Source organism: Sprattus sprattus, assembly GCF_963457725.1.
Source record: "Sprattus sprattus genome assembly, chromosome: 4".
Taxonomy (NCBI): domain Eukaryota; kingdom Metazoa; phylum Chordata; class Actinopteri; order Clupeiformes; family Clupeidae; genus Sprattus; species Sprattus sprattus.
This window is the reverse complement of record NC_137923.1, coordinates 30,257,158-30,278,411: the sequence shown is the minus strand read 5'-3', so window position 1 is coordinate 30,278,411 and position 21,254 is coordinate 30,257,158. Positions and strand designations below refer to the sequence as shown.

The following is a 21,254-nucleotide window of genomic DNA, read 5'->3' as shown; positions in this document are numbered from 1 at the left end:
GAACTGTCCCTGTCCTACTGCCGGGTAGCCTGTCAGTCACATATGACAAATTGCTCGTCACTGTTAACACTGAACTAGCCAAGAAATATGCCACCACATGATGAGTCACATAGTTGGGCTATCATAGTCATGGGTAATTGGTAATTTATCAAGTTACGTTTTCCTCAGCGTTTCAAACAGAGCATCAGCAGCACCAGTGACAAGAACTGCCCTATTTGACCTTTGACCTACAAACAGATTTGATTGGGGGAGTGACGGAGAGAAGGAATGTACACAACTTCATTAGAATATGAAAAAGTAAGGATAAGGTAGTGTCAACTTGCATAAACTCAGATGTGGAGTTGTGGTATTGCACGTTTTTTTTGTTGTTGTAATAAATGTATGCATACAAGGTTGACATAACTTTCTTTCTCACACTCACTCTCACACACACACACACACACAAACACACACACACACACACACACACACACACACACACACACACACACCCACACCCACCCACACACACACACAACGTATTCTCTAAATACAGATCAGTCATTACTTTGTTAAGATAAAGGATCTCAAATGACTTTTTCAGTTAAAAATGTTCTTCTCATTTCTTTCTCAGTTCGTGGCGTGAATGAAAGACAGCACTCCCTCCTTCCGCAGAGCAGTCTAAAGCCATTGTAGATATGGGGATATTTTCAGCAGCATTAATTATCAGCCAGATATTTCCCTGTGAAGACAAGCAGAATGTTGTTTCCAGCTTTCATAAGCTTGGCTATGTTCTCTGTGACATAATATTGGCTTCAAAATTGAATTGTGGGGCTTGTGTATATATGAAACATCATAAACAAGATGTACTTGTGGGCATGTGTATATGAAACTTCATAAACTCATAAAGTTGGTTGTGGTTATAGTTGCTATTGTAAAGGTACAGTCTGCAAAAAAAATGTTTTGTCAAATTCAGCGAAATGCTCCTTTTGGTTCTCTAGCTGTCCGTTCTCTGTGTGCTCAAAAAAAACTGCGGTGTTTGTACACAGGCCTGGCTCTGTAACTGGGAAACAAACAGAGTGGCTTGGACTGAGCCACACACTATTCCAGCCAATCAAAACGTTATTTCAGGAACATGGAAAGAAAAGGGTCTAATTTGATTGGCTGATGAGCTCAAATATCAGCAACCTTTCAGCAGAATCACACACTGCACCTTTAATAGAGACATTATAATATAGCGTAATACACACCTGCCCAGACATTATAATATAGCGTAATACACACCTGCCCAGACATTATAATATAGCGTAATACACACCTGCCCAGACATTATAATATAGCGTAATACATACCTGCACAGGCATTATAATATAGCGCAATACACACCTGCATAGACATTATTATATAGCGTAATACACACCTGCACAGAATCTTTTTTTGACAAGGGACAGTCGATACCCGGTTCCTGCTAGCTGGAAGTTGGAACCTGAGAGCGTGGCTCCCTCACTCGAGAACTGCACCACCAGCCTGGAGGGTTTACTGGGGCCATCCGTCAGTGCGAAACGGCCCAGCAGAGCACCCACTCCTGGGGAGAGTGAAGTGGAGTGAGTCCATTAGCAGCGCTTCTGCAGATACTAATACTAAATGCCAGCACTTTGCACTGCACGCACAAGTCTCACTCACATTAGAGATGGACTCAGGGATATAAATCCAGAACACTTATTTTATTTACATTGTTTTGTTAGTGAAACCTGTTTTTTGTGACTGTGAAAAGGAAGCCAAATAATGTGGTCCACTTTCATCTGTGGATTTTTTAAAACATTCGGAGCTATCATTTTAGCTCTAATTGAGTAAATGTTCTGTCTGAGTGTAACAAGTTAAGCACCACAGCTAAATAGATACATCACTGACCTCCATTTTCAGATTTCTGAGAAAGTTCCGGAATCTTCCAAAGCATTTCCTGCTGTTCTGGATTCCTTCAAAGGGGTTAAGCAACAAGTAAATCACAACCCTGTGAAAAATTATACAATAACTTTCTAATAAAATTTGAACATGGTATAGATTTTTGCTGAATGTGCAGACATTCAGATAATAATTTTAAACTTGGAGAGCAAAAGATGCCAGAAAACATCCAGAGACTGGGCAACTGTTTTTAATATACAACCTTAGTCTTATGAAGTCAAATATGCATTACCATGTGCATCTGGGGACAACGATAGGCAGCTCTTACCTATCTTGGGTTTGGGAACGATTACCCGCATTTACTGCACTTAAAACATCTAAACCAGTCTGCCTTGTGGGAGCATACCTCAAGAGTTCAATCGGAAAACAGATGGTGTTTTTGTCAACTTCTGGGAGGGATTTTAAAGAGCCTTAGTGACTTGCTGATCCTTCGACAGCCAATGCCAGCTGCGTTTGCAGCAGATTCTTACTCAATACCAAGATTCTAACAGGCTGACATAATAATAAAGGGCTGGACCTAATGGTTGTTAGGCTTGGCTCTACATAAGAATTCTATAGCAATATTCGTCTATGCAGTAATTTCGCCAATAGGAAAAACATTAATATTGATTGTACAGCCTTATAAATAGTCATAAGTAAAGAGGCTTTACCAAGTAGCAGGTGGAAGCATGGCTTGGAGTTTGGCAACACCACCGTCCACAGGCACCATGAAGTGGATGTTGGTAAGGGGCACAGGAACAGGCATAGCCTCCGTGTTGTACTTGTAGTCTATCCTGAGGTCGGTGCTGGTGGCATCACCCCGCCAGCTAACTGCCAGGTTAAGTGGGGTGGACTGGATGCCCTCTGCTGCCACCTGCAGGTGGGAGGTGCATACTTACTGATAAGGAAATGTGAAACTCTGACTTTAATCAAGTATGTATGTGTGTTAATCATATGCCTTTGTAAGCTGAAACATGACATTTCTGTCTCTGTTCTTAAATGCTAACGTTTCTAACTCTGTGTACGTGCTTAAAAGTGTACCTTCTGTGTGTGTGTAAGCAAGGGCTGAAAAGAAGAACTAGTAGTCCTTATTTTCTGCCTTGCTGAGGCATTGCATTGCAAAAAGCACGTCTAAGATGACCTTGGACGTCAGAGACCCACCACGTGGTTATCCCTGCTGACAAAGTGTTTTGGCTAACTTTTTCTATATAAACCTTGAGTGATGTGTTAAATTTTGCTTCTCTCTCGTCTGCCTTAGTCTGAGAGTGAGCCTGTGCCTCTCTCTTGTCTGCCAGGACGTGAGTGAGCCCAACGAGCTTGTTGTTGTTGAATAAATGTACTTATATACGACTCCTCAGTTCTGAGGTAACTTGAGTGAATGATCACCGAACACTTACACATTACAGGTTTCAGGGATTTTTTTTACGCATTTGTTGCTCCAAACAGTATAGTTAATGGAGGGCAGTCTGAGGCACATCTAGTATGAACCAGTTTTAAAAAGAGCCATTTCTGCAAGGGCTTGTGAGAGGAGGATATATATCCACATTCAACACACAACGAAAGGCAAATGCCAAAAATATGTAAATTAATATGTACAGCCTTACAAGTTTGCTATAATAAAGCCTCTTAGAAGTTAAAGTTACATAATAAAATGTAACCCTTGGATTTGTTTTCCAAAGTTCATCTACTGGATTGAATGCTTCAGGAAAACAAACTGTTAGCCTCGGGCGGTGGTTTTATCAGCATCAGATGGTTTCACCAGCATGATTATCGTTTGTAAGTGATGTAGTGAAAATGAATGAAACATGCCTGCCCTTGACTACAACTGCACAAAGACAGTTTAACTTTAAACTGATCTTGATCATCAAAAGTAATATTATTTAAAACAACGAAAGTCACACTTGCAAGTAACCCTCAGAAGTAATCTAAGAAACTACCAAATGTTGCATTATGATAATGACCACACAGGAACATAGAACTACCTACAACACTACTAACAGTATTAGCCTCAAACCAATACACAGAGAACAGTGTTACAGAGGACAATAATACCAAATAAGGGGGAAAAAGTAAGAGGAAGAGTCTCAACTCTGACCTGGTATTTGAGCATGTCCACATTATAGTATGTTGCTTGAGGTCTCTGGTCAGCCACTTTCCTTAAGTGGCTCATCAGGTTCGGCATGTTTACCCAGAATTCCTTTGTGTCGGCACTGGGTTCCGTTGTGTCACTGTGAATCAGAATGCAATCTCACAACTCCAGTATTTACACATGCCTCTAATTAAATGGGTTACAGTGGTAGCTCAAGATATGGACTTCATAAGAGGGTGTCAGCAAATGTCATGATAGGAAATCTACGGCTCAGCGAAAGGATATGCATACTGGCATGTATCCTGTTACAAGCACTGAGGCTGACGAGACAAAAAGTAATTGCTGAGAAGTTTGAAATAATTAGGCTTTCACTACATTTACTTGGCTACAGAGGCACTGGTCAGCATCTTTTGTGTAGGTGGAGAAATGCATGCATTTAAGGGAATTTATCAACATTTCCCTGTCACTGTTACGGCTTCTAACTTTTTTCAAACGAGAAATTCACTTTTTTTTCAGTGATTCCGGGTCTGAAAAAGGTTTGCCACCAATGTGTGTGTTTATGAAAATGCAGCACTGCACCAGCGCTGCCTTGTGGTACCCCTTTAACTACCTTTTTGGTTATACCGCAAAGCCATACAGTAGTTAAACAAACGTGCTTCAGTTTACCTTCATCCACTCTAGTTTAATAAATATAAACTTAATACTTTCATATTTCCTGTGTGCATGAGTTTAGGACTGAAGCAGGTGTGCTCTGAAATGTATGTGGAAAGGGTGTGTGTGTTAAGCCTGTGTGTGTGTGTGCGTGTGTGTTTGTGTGTGTGTGTGTGTGTGTAAAGCGTGCGTGTGTGCGCGGTTACCAGCAGAGTAGCTGAGGGTTGGGCAGGACCTGCTCCAGGCGGGTGTAGTGTGTGATGCTGAAGGTGAGCACAGGTGGAGACGGATGCGAGGCGAAGTGTCGGGTGATTCCAGCGGGGAAGGAGAGCACCATCTCCCCACTGATCTTCACCACACACCTGAGCAAAACACACAGTTTCCCCCCATGACACTGAGCCACAGCACACACTACTGGGCTTTACTGATCTTCACCACACACCTGAGCAAAACACACAGTTTCCCCCCATGACACTTAGCCACAGTACACACACTTGGGCCCCGAACCTCCCATCCCTTTCCATTACTGGTTTGATAGCATAATGTAGCTTGAAAAAATTAAACACAGTTAAAACCTTCAAACCTCCTACATAAGTAGACCTTAGCCCTTGTAAAAAAAAGTGATGTGCTTTAAAGTATAAATGTATACTGCATAAATGCATCTATCAAAATGACTTATACATTAAATCATGATTTTACATGATTGATTAACTACCTGCAGATTTAGAATGAGCTCTTAGTAGTGAGGGTCTGGTAAACATGATAGACTGAATGTATTTGCACATCATTACACACATCAGCATTAGAAAACCTACAAGCCATGTCAGCACTGGAGCAGCAGCATCACAGCTTGCTCAGTGTGTGTGTGTGTGTGTGTGTGTGTGTGTGTGTCTGTGTCTGTGTGTCTGTGTGTGAGTGAGTGTGTGTGTGTGTGTGTGTGTGTGTGTGAGTGAGAGAGAGAGAGAGAGAGAAAGAGAGAGTGAGTGAGAGAGTGAGAGAGAGACTGATAAAAGTGTGTGTGTGTGAGTGGCATACATACTTGCTCGGGTCAGCTCCTTTGAAGTAAGCGCTGACAGTCTCTGTGAAGGCAGCAGCCACAGGCAGGGTATCCTGGGGGCCCATGGTGAGGGGACTGGGCCCTCTTGAGCATGCTGGGAGAGAGAGGGAGAAGGAGGGAGGGAGAGAGAGAGGGAGGATGAGAGAGAGAGAGAGGGAAAGAGAGAGAGGGAAAGAGAGCAAGAGAACACAAACATGAGTACAATTAGAAAGATTCAGTAATTCCCCACGTCCCCAGGTACATTCATAATGAACTTCATAATATGTGTCAAATATTTCTGTGTGGTTTAGAAACACTGTAAAAGGGTATTCCACAGTGAATGACAAAGCTACAGGATGAGTACAGGCCACAGTTCGCAGGTCTAATGAGACTGTAAGAGAGATTGCCTACTGGAGACAGGTATGCAGAGGGTGGGAGTGGAGGCGGCGCTCAGAGAGGTGACGGAGGAGATGGAGGAGGTGCTCTCGGCTCGGGCCAGCGGGGCGAAGGGCGGGGGGCTCCAGGAGTTCACCGGAGGACTGAACGACCGCGACTACAACACACAAGAGAGATCAGGCTTATTAGATATCTAAAACACACAAGAGAGAGCAGGCTTATTAGATATCTACAACACACGAGAGAGAGCAGGCTTATTAGATATCTACAACACACAAGAGAGAGCAGGCTTATTAGATATCTACAACACACGAGAGAGAGCAGGCTTATTAGAGACCAGACAAAATCTCAAGTTTACTTCCTTTTTTTCAAATTCAAGGCACAATGTCTCTCTGTATAACCCAATCTCTCATATAAGAGACTATGTGCCAGTGAGATGGACATGGATGGAGCTCACGGTGTCTGAACTTCATGGCAATATACAGTTTAGTCTGAGAGCTTTGTTAGCGATGTGGCGTCAGCTGTTCTTGTGGGATGCCTACTGAACGCCTGTGTTAATGGGGGATATGGGGTGCTGTAAGTACGATATTTAAAAAGCTAGTATTTCAGCCTACTTTTTGTGTCACACGTGGTTTTCCAAGAAGACAAATCTGTCTCATGCCTCCTCAGATATTGTTTTGATATTGTTTCAGACAGCACATGCAGAGTCTTTGATGTGCGTACCAGGTCACCGACGCTGGGCTTCCCAGGCTGTAGTTTGGGTCGTGATGAAGGCCGTGGTGGGAGGGGGGGGACGGGGCTACCAGACTGGGGGGTGCCAGGGCAGGCTGGAGAGGACGGCCCTGAGGAGAACGGAACATTTCCCTTCACATTAACTCATCTGCAGCACAGGCACTTCTAGGGTAAGCATATTAAATGTTAATGTTGTCTTTGAGGGTGTGTCAGTGTAAGTGTGTGAGTGAGAGAGAAAAAAGAGCAAGAAAGTTTGTGTGTCCAGTGTGTGTGTGTGTGAGTGTGTGTATGTGTGTGTGTGTGTGTGTGTGAGTGTGTGTATGTGTGTGTGTGTCTTTGTGTGTGTGTGTGTATGTGTGTGTGTGTGTGTGTGTGTGTGTGAGTGTGTGTATGTGTGTGTGTGTGTGTGTGTGTGTGTGTGTGTGTGTGTGTGTGTGTGTGTGTGTGTGTGTGCTTACTGCTCCCTGGTGCTGGAGAGGACACCACGCTCCTGTAGGTGAGAGGCGGCAGAGGGGGCGGGGTTCCACGTACTCCTGGGTTAAACTCTCTGGGCGGAGCCATGAAAACAGGCCCTGCCTCCCTCAGGAAGCCCAACACAGGCTCGGGGGTCCCCCTGAGCAGTGGCAGGGGGGCCCCCGCCAGGGGGGAGCGCTCTGCGGGCAGAGGAGGAAGCAGGCATGGTGAGCAGTAGCCCTTGGAGAGCTCCTTCACCTCCTCCTCCTCCTCGTCATCTTCCTCCTCCTCGTCATCATCCTCCTGCTGTTGAGGGAGTGGTGGTGGAAAATCAGGGGAAGACTCCTGCTGGATGAAGGCAGCAGGCAGTGGAGGGGCCGGTGCCTCAGGAGGGGGGCCCAGAGGGCTGGTGGGGGCCGAGTCTGGGGCAGGGGAGGTGGCTGGAGGAGATGGAGGGGGCGAGTCTGGGGGAGGGATGGAGGCGTGGACCGGAGGGGGAGGGGAGTCTGGAGGAGGGATGGAGGTGTAGACCGGACGGGGAGGGGAGTCTGGAGGAGGGATGGAGGTGCAGACCGGACGGGGAGGGGAGTCTGGAGGAGGGATGGAGGTGTAGACCGGACGGGGAGGGGAGTCTGGAGGAGGGAAGGAGGTGTAGACCGGACAGGGAGGGGAGTCGGGGGGCGGGGAGAAGAAAGGAGGCGGAGGCGCTGGCTCGTCGGGAGGTGGGGGTCGGGTTGGGGAACCCCCGGAAAAGCTGGCCCAGCCTGACTGAAATGTGTCCTCCACAGGCTTCGGGGTGTCGGGGGGACCAAAGACGTTGTCCAGGTCAGGAATGGGAGACGCCACGGGAGCCTCTGACAGTAAGATGTCCGAGTGCACAGAGCTGTCAGCCCTTACGCTGGGCACCACGCTGTAGTAACCTGGGAAGGAACATCGAGGCGATAACTACCATCTCATAGACTTTTCCTTGACGTTTCTCTGTTAGGACAGAAACTTTCAAAAGGCAGCAGTGTTTAATAGTTTAGCAATGTGTGGGAATGACTCTCACTGGGTGTCTGTGATGGGATACCTTTCTGGAAATCAGCAATGAACAAGTTTTTGTCAGTGCACCCTGAAACAAACTTCAGTTACACTGGAACAGCAGTAAGCATACTGGACTGTACTGAATTTGAGAAAACTTAAACATCATGCTAAAGCAACAGACTGTGGTTGGCCATTTTGCATGATGATCAATGGGTACCTTCTGTTCCAACCACAAAGGCCTCAACCATGTTAAGATAGAGCATAGGTGACGTTTGGCTTGCAAAATGGTGTTAAGATTGGTCTGGTTTTCCCTGAGACAAATCAGTATAGACTGCAGATGTGTACAGGTGTTCATTTGTACCTGAGGACCCTACAGAACTGGAGGGACGTTCGGGAGGCGTTGGTGGAACGTTCTTCGGAGGAAGAGGAGGAGGAGCTGCAAACAAGCAACCACTAGCTTACTGGGAGTGCCTTCATGTGCAAACACACTATTTATTTCTGTCTGTCTGTCTGAGGATCTCTGCAATCTGTGCAGTGCTATGTGATGGATAGATGATGAGTTACCTCCGGAGGGAAAAGGTCTGGCCAAAGGTGAGGGTGGTTGAATTCTTGTTTGACACCAGAAGTCCGGCTCCACAGTGAACACTGAAATTTGAACAGTTCAGTTCACTGTCTATTTCATGGACATTTTTTCTCCAGATGGTAAACCTATTAATTTGAATCTAACCAATGAAGACGTAAAGTATTAAGTTCACTGTGAGAACCAAAAATAATTCAAAATATAATTTTATTATGCAGTTCAACATTATACCTTCCAAGTGCTGTGCTTCAAAAGTGTCAAAGCTGGCTTCCAATGGTGGACCGAAGAAAGCATTGGTATTCTCTGACGATCTTTTGCTGCAATGTAAGACCAAACAGTCTACAGATCACCCCATACAAATATAATTAAGTACAGAACTAGCACATAGCATCATACAATGAACATATAGAACATATAGACATGTGAGCTGTGATGGGCTGACCTGGGTGTGTCTGGTTCAGGACCGGGTGTAGGGGTGGAGCGTCTGGGTCTGGCTATCTCTTCGCCTGTAGGGAATTAACTTGATTACAGCACTTCGCTTTCATTACAGCTGGTAATTTTCTACCGCTTTCATTACAGCTGGTAGTTTTCTAGCGTGATCTATTTTGGCCATCTCTAAACATCTACACATTTTAAAAATGTTGTGGTAGAATTGAATGCTATACACTAGGTAAAAGACACACTCAAAACATGAAAGCAGAACCACAGGGTGTCTATGCTATTTCTATGCCACTGAATGTTGAACCAAGTGAAATATGGACTCACATGAGACATTTCTTCTCATTTGACCCTGTAGCAAGAAACAGGGATAACGTTAGAGAGGTTTCAAAGGGGTGATTAAAAGTCAAGACAGATGTGTGACCAACAAGAGACCTTAATCATGAAAACAGCACAGGCCCAAAACCAGAACTGAAGAGTAACTACAGTACACCACAATGACTTTTATGCAGGCATGAAGCCTGAGGTGGAACATGTGACTACCATCTGATGCAACAGCATGGCTAGCCAAATGCAGGGTCATTATGCTGGGGTGAACTGCTGGGACCATTGTTTACAGTGTGTGTACATGTGTCCCAAGGAGAGACAGTTCTGCTGTTCGGGTACAAGTGGGTTGGACTCACCGGACTTCGTCTCTGAGGTCCGCAAAAAGGAAGAAAGAATAGGCCTGATCAGAGAGTGAGTGGTCAATCAATAGGCCTGATCAGAGAGTGAGTGAACAATCAATAGGCCTGATCAGAGAGTGAGTGATGAATAAAATAAATAATACAAAAAAAATGTAAATCAGTTGAAAAAAAAACAATGAAGTGCATACCATGCATACCGTGTGCCCGTGCATTAGATTAGGACCATTAGACAGCATAATCAACGTTTACCACAGCAACTGAAATTCAATGTCAGTATGAAGACTATATGCAAGCAGTGGATGATAGTAGTAGCCACGGCACTGTGCTAATTGTGTGAAACCCATCAGTAGTGATACCATTGTGAACGAATACTGGCGACACATAGGGGTGACTGAAGCATTTGGTTGTATCCATCGCAAGAACGAGCACAATTATGCCAAACAATGAGTTCTGGAGGGAAGTACATCTAGATGCGTCATGAAAGGCAGGCCAGCACAGGATGCAGAGTGATGGAGTACGGCCACATCTTATGAACTTGTTCAATCGGTGATGGAGTGATTACAGTTACAGTATGAGGGGACGAATGACAAAGCCAGAAGATGCCTGAAGACTTTAGCTTAGCTTACCGGGCTTTTTCTCTGTCAGAAACCGACGCGAGTAGGAGTGGGGAAATCAAAGAGAAAAATATAGAGGGACACACGTTGAGGACGGGATCTTTACAACATCATGTTAACAAAAAATAACCAGGAGACACGTGAAAATCATATCAGGTACACTGTAAACCCAAACAGTTTACTAACTTATTAACATTATGTATTCAGTACTTAAAACCTGGTATTTAGTTGACCCAACTTTAAATGTAGTAGTTGTCTGAGTAGGTGAAGACGTTTTAATTCTATTGGAATGTATTTGTTTGTGTAAACATTGCCTGATAACTCATATTTTTCTTTTTGCTAGTTCGATTCCCCACTCCTCCTTACCAAGTGTATAAGTGTGAACCCCTAAACTGCTCCTGATCTATAAATGCAAAATTCCTTGTAAATCGCTTTGGATAAAAGCATCTGCTAAATCACAGATGTAAATGTACTGTACATCTGGCAACACTGGGAAGGCGGTCGACCAATGACAGTTCTCTCTACAAGTTGGAGGTTGGAACATAAGGGAGATACCCTTTCAAAAACTTGTAAGGGCGTAATAACTAGTTTGTGAAAGACCCAGAGAAACACAAATATCCGACGAGGCAAAATCCCGGACGATTTTGAAATAATATGAGTTCAGAGAACTTAATAAATCAGTATAGCCGATGAATAATTTTTAAGTTAAGTTTACTTATAAAAAATAATATATGTACTCAAATGTTATTATGTAATCGGTTACATCAAAAGTTTTAAGTACTCTGAACATGTTCAGGTTCACAGTATACCGACGGGACTGAAAGTTTTATTCTAGCACTGTGTCTGTGCGTGATCGCCCAACACTAACCAGGGGTGAGGGTGAGATTGCCAGGGTGCCCACCGAAGCCTTCAGCTCATCCATGGTGGGCACTGAGCAGCTGGAGCTGTCGGAGGCCAGGGGCTTGATCCTGATCTTAAACTTCTTCAGGTGGTCCTCCTCCCCCTCAGACTCACTGGATGAGACGGCCTTGGCTTTAAGAGCACGTATAGATTTGTCAAGGAGGTTACTGGGATCTGTATATACACGAACATACACAGCCTATAGGGAATTATAAGAGAGAGAGAGAGAGAGAGAGACTTCCTGGAACAGCTCCTGGAATTCAACAAAAACTCTTTTTTTCCAGTTCCCTAATCAGACACATGGAGACACTAATATCCATTTACTAAGTAGTAGGGAATGTGCTGTTAATCACCTGCAAGGAAATCCCACCTATGTATGTGTAAAACAAATACTCTGTGCTGATCTCTCCTGGGAGAAATATGTCGATTGGTTTTAGCTGGAGAGACCATTAGCCAAGCACAAAAGAAGACAACTGTCCTGTGAGTATCCAGCGTAGAAAAAGCACAATTGAAAAGGATATCTTCTGTTTGGTCCCCTGGTCTGATGCTGAATCCTTCCTCATCCACATCAGGGGAGGCCTGAGGACACATAGACATGTGTGTGTCATGCTATGGTGAAATAGAACACATAGACATGTGTGTGTCATGCTATGGTGAAATAGAACACATAGACATGTGTGTGTCATGCTATGGTGAAATAGAATCCTCAAGTCCTCCATTGAGAGGTAGGTTGCAGGTATTTTTCATGTTTAGAATGCAGTAGAATAAACCGCCTGAGGCTGCCAAATTGTGCCCCTGAGTCTGCCATAGTGCCCCTGAGGACGCCACATAGTGTCTCAGAGGCTGCCACAAAGTGCACCTGAGTCTGCCACATAGTGCCCCTGAGGCTCCCACATAGTGCCCCTAACGTGCCACATAGTGCCCCTGAGGCTGCCACATAGTGTCTCAGAGTCTGCCACATAGTGCCCCTGAGGCTGCCACATAGTGTCTCAGAGTCTGCCACATAGTGCACCTGAGGATGCCACATATTGCCCCTGAGGCTGCAACATAGTGCCCTTGAGGCTGCCACATAGTGTCTCAGAGGCTCCCACATAGTGCCCCTGAGGCTGCCACATAGTGTCTCAGAGGCTGCCACATAGTGTCTCAGAGGCTGCCACATAGTGCCCATGAGGCTACCACATAGTGTCTCAGAGGCTGCCACATAGTGTCTCAGAGGATGCCACATAGTGCCCATGAAACTGCCATAAAGTGCCCAGCGCAGTTTTCACTGGAGAACGTACACAATCTTGGGACTAAACTGTGACACATGGGAGTGGCTTTGTTACTATCCAACTATGACATAGGTGCGGTCACAGGGGCAGCATACTTGGATCTGTTTTGCCTGAATTTATCTGGATGAATCTATGAAAAACTGAGAACATTGAGAACATTGACCTTTCGCCACATAAAGGGTGTTAAATAGGCCTTTGCTGAGGTAAAGGATGGTATGTTTCTATCTAGTCTCACACTGCCATGAATTGAAAGCTCATGATGTGTGCGATGAGTTGATCCAGTCACTTTCAATATAACACGGCATGGCATTAATCAACAGCACGACAGCCAAACAGGAAACCAATAGGATGATTCCAGACACTTCGATACACAGTGAATGAGGGCTGGAAGCGCATGTGTAGACACAACAGGCAATCTGGGTAGACAACAAATAAAATTTAAAAATGCACTCACATAGCGATCCCAATCAATTTCGCCATAGAATCCGTTTGGAGCCCCATTGGTCTTTTTCTAGGAGTGGGAGAAAACAAACACTGGAGGTCATGACCTCTAATCCTGATTATGACATCACAAAGACCTCTGATCAGACTGCCATACACCAAACCCAGACGGAAGGATATAAAATAATCTGTGAACAGGGACGAACCCCTGCTGATTGAAATACGTACAGATTTCTCTTTGTCAGGTGAGCCCCTGCAAGAGAGAGGGAGAAGTGATGTGAGATGAGTGTACCCTGCGTGACATGTTCTCAGTATGCTCCTTGCATTCAAAGGGTACTCGAGATATACGCCAAAATAAAAGCCATACTTCCTGGAACCATTTACATCAGATGGTCATTGTGCTGCTATGCAATTACATAAAAGAGTCGATCTGCCAGCGGACACACTCACGTTGAGTCATTGTCTCTCTCTTTCTTCCTGAAACCAAATGCCTTCCTGGTGCGCTTTTTCAGTCCTGATTGTAAGACAGGAAGAGAGAGAGAGAAAGAGTGAGAGAGAGAGAAAAGAGATGAGAGAAAGAGAGAGAGAGAGAGAAAGCGTAAAAGAGAAAGAGGCAGAGAGAGGGAGAGGGTTTCATAATTTTAAATACACAATTCAAACTAAAATGTATTCACTCAACTGACCTCTTAATGAGGTATACTACATGACTACTACACATGACGTTCACTTTTGACTGCAGCATAGTACCAATGTGTTCTTAGCTATGACAGCTACTGGACAGGTCCCTGTGATAACTCCCCAGTGTTTTAATACTATTAGTTTTGGATGACAAATTAAACAAAGCCGAAATAACTAAGGTGATTATTTCATAATAAACATCCCATTTCACTGTGTTTACATTCCCATGAAAACGCCCCCCAGTGCTGGCCATACCCCTTATCGTGTCATAATACCCCAAAACACACACAGCACGGCAGATGGAGAGACAGGCCCTCAGGGTCAGGATTTGACAACATTTACATGGCAAACAGTAACAGATCCAAGCCTTCTGCATACATATCTATGTTGTTTATTCCTCTAATATAAGTGGTTAACCAAATAAGCAGTAACCTGAACTCAGTTTACCTCATACTAAACTAGTTCTTCCTGAGGGAAGTGATACAACACAGAAAATACATGAAAATGCAGACATAGAGTTTGCCATCATGTTGTGTCTTTCTGCAGATCAGTGGTTCCCAAAGTGTCAAGGGGTGAGGGCGAAAAAAGAAAACCGGGAACCCTTAACAGCCAGCTACTGGTCAAATGATTCCAGTGCTCTTACAGCATAGCCTGTGACTACCCTATTTGGTGACAACTTTATAGCCAATGTTTACTTATTTAATATGTTCAGGGCCTACTGTTTGGCCTATATGTTAGAAGGAATAGCAAGCCTAACAATGAATACCACTGACATGCACCTAATATGATCTGATTCAAAGAATGAAATGATACATAGTCAACTATAAAACCGAAATTGAACTGGCCAAATCTGATTTGTTTTAAACAAGAGCTCTGATCAAATACTGTATATTGTTTAACTAAGCAAATATTTCAGTTAAACTGATCGATTAAATGAAACTGAAAATGTTTAACTGTTTAAATGTTGAAACAATGTTAACGAAAGGCTCTACAACTGCTCATGGGCATCTGTTTTTTTTTTTTAATTTCTATTAAAAACAGGTAGGCTATATGAGGGTCTCAAACTTTGCAGGCGCTGGGGAATTTCTTCTCATTGTCAAAGGGTGGACAGCCATGAAAGGTTTGGGAACTACTGATGCTTTTCACTGCAACAAGTTAAACTCTAATACCCTTTCAAGGTGTCATGTCAACCTAAACCTCAACTGGCAAAATCACTTTAAAGGCTATCAAGTCACCTTAAAGGCACCTTAAAGACTGCAGTGGTGTTTAGCAGTCCAGAAGAAATATTCTTATTGACCGTTTCAGAAGCATCAACCAGCTATAAGTCTGCTTCCCACCCTACAAGTGGAGCACCCACACCACTGCACACCTGGGATGCTATCGCCATACTTAACTAGTTACAGCAATGTAAAACAGAGTAACCAACCGGCCACAAAACACAATACAGGCAGATCTGTTCCACAAACTCACTTCTGCTAAATAGGATGGGATTGATCGTATTCAAAACCACGTGGGAGACTTACTGTAAAAGGAACTCAATATCAAATATAAAAGGATGTGACTAATTATGGTCAAACACCCTTATTTCTAAATTAGCTAAACCTCGTAGGCTGCAGTTCTTCTCCAAGTTCGTATTTTAAAAAGACAACAAACCTAACAATCTGGCTGGACCTCCAGCGAAGGTTTTGGAGAGCATTTCGGATAATTAGAGATGTGACAATTTACATGACACTCCTTATTAACTGTCCAAGTGCAGCCTTCCATGCAGTCACCCACGCATTTAATATTCAGATGAGTGTAACATTGTATTAGTCCTGAAACCTCTAAATGCTGCATTTAACTACGAAAGGACGAGCAGAGGACGCCTCATCCTGTTTGTCAGGAAAGAAACAACCTCATTACAACGCCCTTAATTGCCTTCAAGGGGCAACCTTGACGAACACAATCGCACATATTTAACACTGATGTCCTTTGCACTGTACAACATCTCTTCATTATTTTCGTCCAGAGTGGAAAAATGCGTATAACTGGGTGAGCTACAGCTGTGTTGACGTTATATTGCAGGGATACCATTAATCAGGGACGAGTACAGTAGACTACGATGCAAGATTAATACGAATCAGAGATTAGTCTCGAAACTGTTGGCGGAATTAAAACATAATACGAGGATGGGTACATCAGTCTTGCATACCTTCCATCATGATTGCAGATTTTCATTCCTCAGTCTCACGAGAGCTGAAGGGAGATGGACGTGCAAATGCGAGCAAGAGAGGATGCTGAACTGCTCATAATTCTAAATCGCAGCCAGGGAGTAGTCAGGTTCTCCCGTGCAGATCTCGCGCCAACCCTCAGCGTTCGTATTAATACTTCTTGTAAGCACCGGTTATGATAGACAGGGGCAAGGCCATCGGCTAGGCCCCGGTCGCCGCTGCAGCAGTAGACACGCACGCCATCACAGAGGGGGGGACTCTGAGGACACGAGAGGGAAGACGCGAGCGAGAGAGGATGTATGGGAGACAGTCAGAAGCAGGAATGGAAGGGAGAGGGAGGGAGAGAAGGAGGGAGATGTGCTGATGTCACATTCCATTGAGCCAATGGAGAGGTGCTGTACTTTTGTCACATGGTATTTGTCTCTTAATGTCTCGCGTAGGGCAAATTGTTTTACAGGTGCACAGCAGAAGGCAGACGCGCGCTATCCCACCAACACTAGCACATTTTTAAATGTCGCTTTTTGACCATCTAGCTATGTCACACAAACATCCACACACGGGCGCTCTAAACAAATGATTTCAAGTTTGTTGGTTCCTGACTAGACCTCATCATTATGGCAACCTGGAATTAGTTTGGAGTATATTATTCAATGCAAATAGCTTTTTAGAGGAGGGTAGTGAAAATAAGGTGGAATCTTTGCTCCTTTTCAATCCTGAGAGTGGGAGAGAGAGAGAGCACGTGTAGCGTGGTTTAGTGAGATTAACTACATTTTTGTTTACGTGGAGCCTAATTTGTGTGTTTGCGAGTGTGTGTGTGTGTGTGTGTGTGTGTGTGTGTGTGTGTGTTGGCGTCTTGCCCCTTCACCCCATATCTCCTGGGGACATGCTAGTCTTATATAACATAGGGATAAGAAAAGAGAAGTTCTGCCTGTGCTGAAGCGCTGCCAATGGAGAGACAGTAATCACCTTAAGCTGTGACAGCAGTGATTATAACCTCTACACTGTTTACTCTCAAGGCTCAGAACATACACAAGCGAGTAGTAGATTAGTTGTGTGCTAGTATGGGTAGAGTGTAAAGCTGGTGAGATGTAAACAAATACGTTAAAGGCCAGAAGAATCAGTTTTGCACATAATGCACCTTTAAACACACGTCCTGTAAATGCAACTGCCAATGTGTCAGACACATAACATCACAGGTGGAAAAGACAGGTGGCCAAGAGGAATTATGATGGCACTTTGAACATTTGACATTTGGATCCTCAAGTTGTAATGTATATTTGAAGATTCCATTGTGAAACGTTCAGAAAATACTAAAAGCCATACAATGAAATATTATTGTACAATTGTATTATTGTATATCACAACCTTTGTGTGAGCTCCTCAGCAGCTGAATACATTTAGGTATTTGCTTTAGGTATGTGGAAAAAATATGTTGCCTACAGGAGTTGATTGTCCCTTCTGAAAATAAATGGCTGTCTTTTTGACCTATTGAAAAAGTCCCTGACTTGCATCTCAAAACATAGCAGAGCTGATAACTGAGTTCTAGTAGTACATTATTGTTGCCACTAGAGGGAAGCAAAAGTATTTAAGTCCCTACATCCTCTGGAAGTTACAGTAGTTATCAACTAACAAGGCTTGTGTTTATTGAGGGCATGTTTTTTTCTGTATGTGGTCAAATGTAATTCTTCAAAAAAAAAAATGACAACATGAAATGTATAAAGACAATATGAGAATTTTGAACATGCAATTACATAAACTGCCCTGTATACATATTTTGGTGTAGAGTATATTTCGTAAAGTATATTCTTGCATAAACAAATTCACATATATGCATGCATTTCACTTATTCAGATGGGTGGGTTATAATCATGATGTCATCAGAGCTGGAGTCCTGGGGTGAGGGGTATTTGTCATCCAAAGAGATCCTAATCAACAAACATCATAACCCCACAGAAGGCCGTGTTCCACCTCCCCGATCCACCTCTGGTTTAATCTGACTCAGGGTCAGCGGTGCTTCCTTGGCTGAGATGAAATCACGCATCAGTGTTGGAGAACTAGCTGGTTTCAGATCAGTCTGGGTCCCAGATCAGTCTCTGGGAGTCCCAGGAGCATATACGTGCAGATTTGTGTTTACTACATGGAAGGTTCCCATGGGCATTTCAAACATGGAATGCAGATAGTGGAGGAAATGGTGTTCTTACCATCCATGCAGCGAGAGCCGGCTTCTCAAGAACTCTTATCGCAGATGTTTATCATTTAGATTATGTCTCTGCTGGTATAGACCGAAAGTGTTATTTCCGAGCCGCAAATACGGGCCACAAAACAAGACGTACTGTATTCTATCCTAACTGCAGCTACCTCTGTTTACATGGACATACCTTCACCAGTAATAGAGGAGCACTGACTTCATTTCATTTCATTTTCATAAGTAGTCTGGATATATAAACGCACACACACACACACATACGTGCTTTTTTTTTTATAGGATAGGACAATGAAGTATTTTGGACAGGAAGTGAGGAGGAGTGAAGAGATGGGGAGAGGATCGGGAAACGACAGCAGACCAGAATCGAATCTGTGTCCCCGCGGGCATTGTAGCCCGTAAATGGGGGGCTTATTGGCTTGTGTCACAGTGCCCACCACATATGTGCATTTTAATAAGTAATCTGGATATATAAACATACACACACACATACAACTGCATACACACACGCACAAACACATACGTCCATTTTTACTGAGCACTCCCAGATGTCCTTAAAGAGTGCCATGCTGCTGCCAAGCAACTATATCAACTCTTCATGCAGCAAATGAACAGATGAACTGATGATCGGTGTATGTAACGAGAGAGAGAGAGAGAAAGAGAGAGAGAGAGACACTTGGCCAAATGCTTCTCTCTCTCTATCTTCTCACACTCATATGGTGCACACTACTGTGAACGGTTTAGGTTCATAACATAACATTTGTCCAAGGAGCTGTTCAAGTAGATGATGGCTTCTGGGTGGCACATAAATGCCAAGTTGCCACCACGGTCTTCAGAAAGCTTTAACATGCATATGACGTAAACTACTGCTCCTCCAAATGTCATTAATGGATCTGGACTGATGCTTCTTACTAGGGCTGGAAATGTGAAGAAAGGGCCATTTAGCTTCCTGTATTTCTTGTGCAGATGGCAATTAAAGGCGCCTTGAAATGAGAAATATAACTCCACATTGGTTTTAACATTTGTTGAGTATTTCAAATTAAAATCAATATAATCTCTGGAGTTCAACTTCAATAATGTTTACACACATGGTCCTGGCTTCCCTGTGTTTGCTACCGCCACTATAAACAGCAATTTAGTCCTCCGTTAATAATCACATGCACAGACACTCAAGTCAAGTCTGCACGGTTTGCTCCGGCTGTAGGGACAATGAACTCCCAACTAACCCAGATGGACTGACTTGAATAAAATGTGAGGGTAAATCAGGAAAGGCTTGCAAGGTAAGGTGCACGTAAAAACTGACATCTTTGGAAAACTGACACAACATAATCTAGAGCCACAGCGTCCTTCCAAATAACATAGAACCATGCACTTGTACGGTGAAATGTCAACAAACATGCAGACACATAAACACTCCCTGCACACACACACTCTCTCTCTCTCTCACACACACTCTCTCTCTCTCTCTCTCACACACACACACACACACACACACACACACACACACACACACACACACACACACACTCTCTCTCTCTCTCTCTCTCTCTCTCTCTCTCTCTCACACACACACACACACAAAGAAAGAAGGAAGGGAAACAGTTTAACTGTTTTCATAAGAAGGCATTGGCTGATTTGTGGTTGTTTTAAATTCCAGTGAAGGAAGGTGAGAAGGCTATTTTTCTTGGACATATTCCCTGACCATGAAGTACTTACAAAATGGTTAGTAGTACTAGTAAACCAATAAATCACTTCCATTGCCATCTGTTTTCATTCTAAACTAGGCTTTCCATACGTATTCTAAGAATGGCACACTGCTTCCCTGCAAAGAAAATAAAAACAGACCAATGTAATCCAACTCTCAGAAGGGCCCTTCTTTGCTTTAGTAGTCCTTCAACTCACAACACCCATTTGTCTGTGCTGATATACTCTATGGCTGGGTGATATGACCAGTATGTACCCCTCTTGCAGAAGGAGCCCACCCTACCTGAGGGTCTCCACACTGGCTCGGCAATCTGCTGGGTCAGTCTATTGAAAGCAGCCCAGTCTCTGCAGCACCCTGTTTGTGTATAAACTCCCTCTCTCACACTTTTTCATTTCATGACCAAGGTGGAAAATGCTGGCCTATGGGTCACTGCATGACAGTCCTCTAAGGTTCAGCGGTTCTCAAGAGACTCCGTAGAATTATCTCACCATTACTGAAACATAGGGGATTCTGCTGGTCTTCTTTGCCCCGCTCCCTGAATAAAATAGATCAGATAAACTTATATTAATCCTGCTAGGGAAATTCAGGTGTAATTGCAGCAACAGGGATAGGAAGCAAATAGAATCAAACAGTAGCCTATATGGAACATTTTATATATAAATAAAATAAAAACAGGAATATGGCCCCCTGCTCAGTACTCAACCTAAACCTTTTGGAATTTCCATGTGAATGTGTCATTCCAGTTTACCTTCTTTTCAAAGGATTACACTCGCTAACTCAAGTCCATTTCTAACCGTGCATGTAAAACACACGGCATGAACTTTAACTCGCTAACGCTAATCTAAGCATTCCGCTCAGAAGGGTTCAGCCTAGCTCCGAGTTTCTACTGAAGCAGCCGGTCACGTCCGCTGCTCCTTATCTCCAGTTGGTCATGGAAGAATGGCAGCCAGAGGTGGACTGGTGTGTATTGCTGCTATCTCCACAGCCCCAGATCAGCTATTCTCAGCCTCCCTCCCTGTGTGTGTGACGCTGGTTGAAATGTCCACGTGTGAAACCTTGTTGTGACAGATACTCTGGCATTCTTGTGAATTCTCTGTTATTGTTCAACCCTCTGCCCGGATACGTCTTTCTCAGCTATCTGATCTGCCCTGCCCAGTTCTAAAGTTAGGAATAAACACATAGGCATTTCCTGTGTATTCATAGATTTATTGGAAAACTTGAGACAACA

The 21,254-nt window shown here is 43.8% G+C and overlaps 1 protein-coding gene across 1 annotated transcript; it reads right to left on the bottom strand.

Moving 5' to 3' along the window:
- Positions 1-588: 588 nt before the first annotated feature.
- sgip1b (SH3GL interacting endocytic adaptor 1b) lies at positions 589-16,109 on the bottom strand (the record flags this gene model as incomplete). The annotated part of the gene is made up of 22 exons (XM_080836265.1): positions 589-721; positions 1,400-1,564; positions 1,891-1,955; positions 2,592-2,794; positions 4,016-4,148; positions 4,867-5,022; positions 5,700-5,811; positions 6,108-6,249; positions 6,816-6,934; positions 7,283-7,825; positions 7,940-8,197; positions 8,662-8,736; positions 8,865-8,945; positions 9,112-9,197; positions 9,323-9,386; positions 9,646-9,670; positions 11,487-11,692; positions 12,025-12,097; positions 13,244-13,300; positions 13,459-13,483; positions 13,681-13,744; positions 16,100-16,109. The coding sequence occupies 22 exons, from the start codon at positions 16,107-16,109 to the stop codon at positions 699-701; spliced, it is 2,685 nt and encodes an 894-aa protein (XP_080692391.1). The 3' UTR covers positions 589-698.
- Positions 16,110-21,254: the final 5,145 nt, after the last annotated feature.